The sequence below is a fragment of the Haemaphysalis longicornis genome, unplaced genomic scaffold (assembly GCF_048455015.1).
Source record: "Haemaphysalis longicornis isolate Haplotype H1 unplaced genomic scaffold, Haemaphysalis longicornis Haplotype H1 scaffold_7, whole genome shotgun sequence".
NCBI classification, from domain to species: domain Eukaryota; kingdom Metazoa; phylum Arthropoda; class Arachnida; order Ixodida; family Ixodidae; genus Haemaphysalis; species Haemaphysalis longicornis.
In genome coordinates this window covers 163,750,696-163,758,477 of record NW_027526422.1, presented here as the reverse complement: position 1 = coordinate 163,758,477, position 7,782 = coordinate 163,750,696, and the positions used below count along the sequence as shown (strand labels likewise).

General features: G+C 45.6%; 1 protein-coding gene across 1 annotated transcript; it reads right to left on the bottom strand.

Moving 5' to 3' along the window:
* Positions 1-1,854: 1,854 nt before the first annotated feature.
* On the bottom strand, positions 1,855-2,718 carry LOC144146639 (uncharacterized). Its single transcript, XM_077678577.1, has 2 exons — positions 2,469-2,718; positions 1,855-2,081 (listed from the first exon to the last, which is right to left on the bottom strand). Exons 1-2 carry the CDS (start codon positions 2,716-2,718, stop codon positions 1,861-1,863), a joined length of 471 nt encoding a protein of 156 aa, XP_077534703.1. The 3' UTR covers positions 1,855-1,860.
* Positions 2,719-7,782: the final 5,064 nt, after the last annotated feature.

Below are 7,782 nucleotides of genomic sequence, written 5' to 3'. Positions count from 1 at the left end.
GTGTTAATTTGATTTTAATATCTTAGTACTTGTATTAGGTTGGCTGACTCCTCTCTAGCATTTACTGGGCTGAAATAATCATCTAGCGTACCAGGCAGCGAAAGGTCGCATCTACGCTTATGTGAAACCATTTACACATCATGGACTTTACTGAGCTTCATACAGTCTACCTACTGAAAACCTAACGGCACCTTCTCCCTGGCAGAAATCGTGCCGTGGCTTAACTTTAACTGAACAAACGAACTGCGACCACGACCCGCCGGCGGCCGCCCACGGACTGTGTCGGACGCTCGGTGAACCCTGCCGTAGCGGAGTGAATCAAATCCATCCTCGAGTAAGCGTCATAGAACTGGGCGTGTAGGATCAAGAGAGGAGGACAGCACTTTAGCATTGATTTTTCCGCTTAATAAAGTCGCGTGAACGCACGTAGAATCACCCGCTGTGGTTGATCAGTAGCTGTGCCTTTGTGCTGCTGAACCCAATAACGCGAGTTCGATTCTCAGCCACGGCATATTTCAGTTGTGGCATTTAAAAGGCATACGTAATGTACGAGGAAGCGTACGCCAATAGTATACATCCGTCGCGCTTGTGCAATATCAATGATCACTGCAAAGTTTGCCACACTTTTGCTGCTCCTATCCAAAGTTGAGGCCATCCTACGTACCATGTACACGTTGAATCATAGTGTTTATTCTCCATGGAGGATACATTTTGATTGCTTTTTCGTTTGTCGTTGAGAAAGCACTCGGTTCCAGCTGATGAATTTTTTTGCCCAGAATTGTTGTCGACGCAGGAATGGGCCAGTTTAAAGTTCTGGTTGGCTGCGACCCGATCTGCACGCATGAAGGAGGTTCGCGCCGGTATCACAGCCTGATGGACTACATAGGCCTGGGGGATTCCTTGATTTTATCGTTCGGTTTACAACTTTCAGATAAGTAATGTACTTCGACAATCCTGCAACCGATAAGTATGCTCACACACCCAATGCGGCATTTTTATGCGCATCCATGCGAAACGAAATTGGTGCCTTGGGCGAAGTTTCTGGTGTTCCTGGTTTATTGTCTCTTAATTGTGGGAGAATGATGGCCCGCCTTTTGTTTTTGTTGGGTCATACTATTTCTTTGGTCGCAATTACTCCAAAATTTTTTTTTTGCCAACAAATATTTAATTGTGGCACTACTGTAACATATCTACGATTGACTTTGTAACCTGCGCACTTGGCACAGGTAAAATGCGGTACAGAGCTGCCCAATTTTACTGCTTTTTTCTTGTGGTTTATTTGTGTTTCGAGGTATTTTATTAAGTCCGAATTGTTGAAGGCGACGGATGAGATGAACAAATGTTGTTAAGCAACTTCTGATCTTTTGTTTCACGTCCGCCAAACAGAGTACTACATATGCCGTATTATAACGAGTAACTGTGCTAGCATCACCTGTGTTGGGTTGTTATGGATATGCTACAATCGTTTTGTCTTCTTGTTTGAAAGATTTAATAGTTGGCGTTAATATTTGAGGCCAGTAAATAATTGCACCCTGGTGATTTTTCTAGTTTATTTCAATAAATTATGATGCATAATAAGTGCTATGATGACTAAGTGTGTGTATTTCACTGAAGACCATTATCGTGTACATACATTCTGTAAACGGTCATTTTTTGGGTACAGAAAAAGCAATCGCAATACAAAAAAAGATCTCGAAAACAAAAGTGCTGCTGTTGTTGCTAAACAGTCTCAAGTGGCCTTAAAGCTGCAGCAGCCTTCCTCAAGATGGGCCGTTGTTGCCCGGCTACAGCGTGGGGCACAGCAACCGCATATAGAACTACCATTTGTACAAAAGAATAAGACTCGGTGCCGCGGGTGTTCTAGTCATCCAGGATAGCGAAAATAGGGGGCAGGACAGTCTCCAAGTCGTCGAAATCAGGATCTGAGCAGGCATATCCTCCGACAGGATGCTGGTCGTCCATAGGTTGCGCGGCAGGAACATTCTGTTCGCAGTTCTTGCGGGTTCCCAGAGTGTCTTTGTCGGCAATGTCTGCATCAGGCGGACAAAGAAGTCGTGGCCGCTTGGATGGTCCCTCGTCGTCTGCGCATGGAGAATGTTGGAGAAAAAACAAATGAATAAAACTAGTTTACAAGGAATTTGAAAAGACTAACTCAAAGCGAGCAAACTGTACTTGCTAAGCTGTTGTGTTAGACATAAATTTGCTCATCGTCCAGAAGAGATGTAGAGACAATATCAGCATGATGGTACAAGCACTGTCCCCGTCCGAACCTTTCCCGGGCTAATTGGAAAGGTCCCAAAAACTTTGCCCGAGCTTAGTGAAGATGGTCACTCAAATAAGGAGAATACATAGTATGAGCGCATTCCATACCTAAAGGGTAGCAAAACCGAGCAGCTGATGTTAAAGAGCATAAAAAGAAACCCTTACACAAACACGAGAGAATAGACGGGGTGGGGTTTAGCACATACCGTCGTCATGGTCTCCGGAAACTTTCCGCCTTGAAATATTATTCAGCGGGAGATGAGGCTCATCGATCTCGTCACTGGGCTCGTCACTGCTGCTGTCAGAAGGCGCGTCATCGCGGTGCCTTCTGCGAGACATGAAGCAGTGCACGATCAGGTTCTCCAGATGCAGGCGCCGCAGAAGGCCCGAGTCCCGAGGGCTCTTCCCGCGCCTCTTATCCAGGACCGCGATTTTCTTCCTGGCTGCAAAGATCATAGCGTAAACATTTGCTTCCATGACTGGGAATGACACAGACGTATACTCAACCAGCGCGGGGTGAAGGGACACACACCCTACTCGGTGCGAACCTCAGAGTACACTGGAGGCACCGTCCGTGCTCTGACACGTGCTCCCAAACTCCTCGCGTCCTTTCCCCTGAGAGAAAAGAGGGAGAGAGGTTCCGGCATGTGCATGACCGGCTGAGATACGACACGTGACTAAGGGGTGCCCCTGATCAAGGCCAGGTGTGCATTGGCTTCAATGGTGTTATCTTCGTCCTTGGAATGAGCAAAGAAAGTGACCTTGGGCAGCAGGTGTCTTGTTCCTTGTTGCTTCTGCTGTTGCTGACTTCCTTGTTCTCAACCTGTTTATTGTCGCAATCTCATTTCGTTTCCTCTACCATAATATAATCAATAAATATCAATCAATCAATGAAATGTTTTTCTTATTTTCACCAGTACTGCATTCAGTGAAAAAGGGGTGCACGAAAAAAAAAGCGGCTAACTAGAAGAAAGAGCTTAACGCTGTTCAGGAATGACTTATTTGTCCGGTGACCTGTTGACTATTGCCAGAACCCGGAGCACTTTCGTGTGGAAATTTGTACACATGGAGCGCGCCTCCCCTTAAATATGCATGAACATTCTTTGCCGAGTACTCTAAAGATCCAACAGGGCGTCGTCCTGTGTTTCCAATGAATGCATTATCAGCAAAGTTAGCGAAATATTGATTATTTAGCCGCCGCGGTGGCAAGGGCGTTGTTCTGATGAGCACGAGGACGCGTGTTATATTCCCGGCATGGCGGCCGCTTTTCTGATGGTGGCGGAAAGCAAAGATCCGTGGGTACGAGATGTCGGCGCGCGTTGAGCCGACATCTTTAAGTCAGTCATGCTGCCACGAAATGGAGAGGAGCTTCACGGACCAAATCTTGAAGCTGGGCAATGCAGGCTATCCAAATGTGGTCCTGGTGTCAATCTCCGAGTTATTGCTTTAAAACAAGAAGAGAAAAGTCCCCGAGGGTCCCAGAGAGTCTATTGACAGGAGCAAGCTTGCGGTTGTGCCCTATCTGCACGGAATAACATACAACGTTAAGGAGATAGTGCCCAGAGAAAGGGTGCAGTTGTGTGCTCAGCCCTAAACAAAGGGTATGTCATGTGCCGCCGCGTTAACCAGCCACTGATATTGAGCCAGTGCATAACCAACCACCGTACCAAGTACGCAGCATGTGTGCAGGGGTTTGTGTACAAGCTATCGTTATCGTGCGGGAAAAGCTACATTGGCCAGACCGGCCTTTGTAAGAACGACTGAGTTCGAGAGGACAAGGCCTCAGCAAAGAATGTCCCCTCAGTACATTTGCCTATGCACCTCCGAGATTGCCAATAGTGTGAAGGAGACTTCCATGGTGTCATTACCATGCATAAAAACAACGATAGGCGTTCGCGCGAAATCATCGACGCTATGGAATATAAAGAGGGCCCCAACAATTGTGTCAGTACTGCGTCGGTTGCCAAAACCGATAAAAAGAAACTATTTGTGCGCACTGTTGATGCGAGACCACGGGGCCAGAGGGTATAAATGTACAAGCCGAGGCGTAAAAAACATTCAGTTGGTAGTGTCAGCGCTTGTGCCTTGTCTCTCGTAGTTGCCTGCGCCCCCAGTTAAATTTAGGCTGACCACTATTTAATCAACGTTCTTCTACTCACGTTCGTGGACGAAAAAGGAAAGAATGGTTGCATAATTTTATATTGAATAAGGTTTGAATACTGCGGTTTTTTCTGTAGTGTGCCCTGTTTTGAATGTAATTGTATAATTTACTGCCCATAATAATAACCTAGATTGTTGTGTAGTACGCCTGATATCAGGTGTATTCTAATTTAATTGCGTTGCGTTTTGCCTCAAGAGCGAGAGAAACTCCGCTTGGATAATTTTTTCACTTTAAGTTGCAAAGAGAAACTCACAAGAACTGTCACAAAGCACCCCATTAGCTTCAGGTAATTTTTTTTAGCCGCGTTACGCGGCATTGTTGAGAACAGGCCCTCCGACCAATGCCCCACTAGCCCAGGTTAGCGAAGACACGGCAAAGACCTAATAACTCCCGCCGTTGCCAGAAAGACTGAAGGCCACCTGAGCAAGTCTTCATCCGCGGCAAAGAGAAAGCTGTTTTTTGTGATCCGATTAGAGCAACAAACTAAGACCGGGAGAAAAGGCTATGTTTGCGATGAGCTGAAGGTCATATTTTATTTGGGCTACCGCACCGTCCCCAAACGCGACGCCCACTTTGTCTTATCGATTATTGACAAAACATTACGAGCCATACCACTGTGTTTAGGTGGGTGATAATTACCTTTCTAGCTCACGACATCGACGTATGTGCAAACGTTATTTCTCTGGAGCTTCAACGACGGTTGCTCCTGAGAGAGGACTGCGCGTCGGTCATGCTTGCCTCCAAGACTAGAGCGCGAGTGAATCAGCAGAGCACTGCAGGGCAAGACAAAACACAGACAAAAGAAATACAAAAGACAGATGTTAGTTAGAACTCCTCGAAAGTTAACAGAATTTATTCTTGGCTGAACTTGAAATATTGCATAATGTGGTGCATGTGCAAAACCTTTAAAGTCGCCAAACCACCAAGAAAAATTTTCTACCCCGACCGAAACGAGAGCCTCCAATTTGTCTCTTTGAAGCCCTAGCTCGAAACCCTTTCGCACAGCCGCCGTGCAATCAATGGGAAGACTAAGAGCCAGGGCACCGACAAAGCAGCCGTTACACAGTCGCCGTGCACACGGTTCCATTGCCCTGAAGTACAAGCGGATACGGCACAGCCACCGCTGGGATGTATTAGACGCACGTGAAGTCGCCATACTACCCTCGCGAAAACACGCGGTACCATGGCGGGGGTGCTCTGAGTGAGCGAAGGTATACGAAAAGAGCAGCTTACGTTCCAGCTGATGAAGGTACCTCGCAGCATTATGATGGCCTTGAAAGGTGCAGCATTGTAGAGACTTCGTTCTATTATTCCTACATTACTGTTCGCACGCGTGTATTTCAGAAAGTTTACCAACTATTCCAAACAGCTGCAAATACAGACGGATTGATGATTTCTGCTTGAGCGGCGTTTTCATTTGCTCTTTTGATTATTATGTGGCGTAGACAGTTATATTCACAGTAGACAGTTCGGACATTTCTCTTCATTAGTGTTGTCGCGATCCTAGGCGAATTACCAAAATTAAAAAAAAAACGGGCTAACCGACGCAGGCTGCTTTGAAGAAACTGATGCCACGGGTTCTGAAAAACAACGTCGGGAAAGGGATCAAAAACGCAACTGAAAAAGCTTACAACCTAGCTTCAACTTAGAAATTTGCTACATCCAACTATGGTAATGCGTAAGCATTCTTTGCTAAGTTGTTCAAAATGCCAACCGTATATTGCCTGTATTGTGGAACATTGGATATTTGGCGAAGTTCACACGTTTATTTGGTGTAAAGGATGTAAGAATATTTATTTGTGCGAGAAAAAAACTTAAAGCTAAAATAAAGCTGCCCAGAGTCACAAAATAAAAAAGTTATATCGTACGCACCGCCATCGCATCATTACAGCAAATGACACATGAAAAAAACAAACAGGAAAATGGAAGAATTCCCGGAAAAATCGCAACAGACTAACCGGTTGTAACTTCTCAAAATAAACATTTGGAAATTCATTTACAGATATACTTTTTTCATTGATTTTAATAGACCGCATCTGCCTAACACATAGGAGAACATAAATAAAGTACACAATCAATACGGTATATCTTTAAGCAACCCTACCCGGTAAGAAAAAAACGGCCGCGCATCTGCTTCTTTCCTCGCCAATGTCGGCGAAAGACGAAAGTCGTCTGTCGCCCCTGCCAATTAAATGCCTCCCTTCTGTTTCCCGCTCACCTCTCATGCTGGTCCTCTCCCGTCTCGCACACGCAAGAGGTTTGCTCGACTCAATTTAAATTTACCTCGTCGCTCGCCGCCCGCTCAATACATGTGTTCGTTCTGATATTTTAAATATATGCAGCCAAACTAAGAAAGAAAAAAAGTGCTTTGTTGGAGCCTCTTTCCATTGTAGGTGCTGGCATGTGCCTTCCGAAATTAGAGTAAAAAAAATCAGGGAAAACATTTGTGCTGGCTCAAGGCAAATACTTGGGCTGCATACATCTTTATGCGCCAGGCAGTAGACGACACGCTGGCATCCTGATGGCGGCTTGCGCGCGATGAGTTTTGTAGTGGGCCTGCTACCATTAGGCGCATGCGCGCTGTTTCTGCGAGGCGGTGTTAGCATGTCCTGGCAGTAGCTGAAGCCACGAGTTCCTGTGTTCCCGCTAAGTGCGATCGCCAGAGTACTCGTGGAGATAATTTACGTTAAGTGAAAACGTTCTTCAGCTTCACAGCCCGAAAACAGACCAGTGACGTAAAGAAGAGGGACAATAAACAAGCGCTCACTTCAAACGAGTTTTAATGAAAGAAAAAAAAACACTCATAAATATACATATACATTTTATCGCAACGTCATAGCAGATACCATAACTGCAAAACAGCCACGTGCGCAAACCCGATTGAAACCCACTGTCGGCAAACATCGGAACAAGGAAAAAAGACGAAACGATCTGTCATGGGAATATTCCCAATTGATGGCCTTAATAATTAATCTTATTTTTTGACAATAGAATGGACGGTACACTTATGCAATTATCCCTTTTGGTTCCTATTACACCTGCCTCGATAATCTCTCTGATCAGTGCATTACAATGACGTCTGACATCAAGACAGCTGTTGTTTAGAAGAACCTATTGTTGAGCCAGTTCGTGCATCTTGGTGAATAAACACGGGCTTTGCGCGAGACAGAGAGCACATACAGGAAGGACTTTCGCTTGCGCTTGTCGTGTCTTTGCCGTATGTATTGCCTTTCTCGCGCAAAGCCCGTATTTGTTCACCAAGGTTCACCAACTCACGCAACAATAGGTTATTCTAAACAACACCTGTCTTCTCTTGTACTCACCCGAGAGATTATCGAGGCAGCTGGAACGGCAGCCGA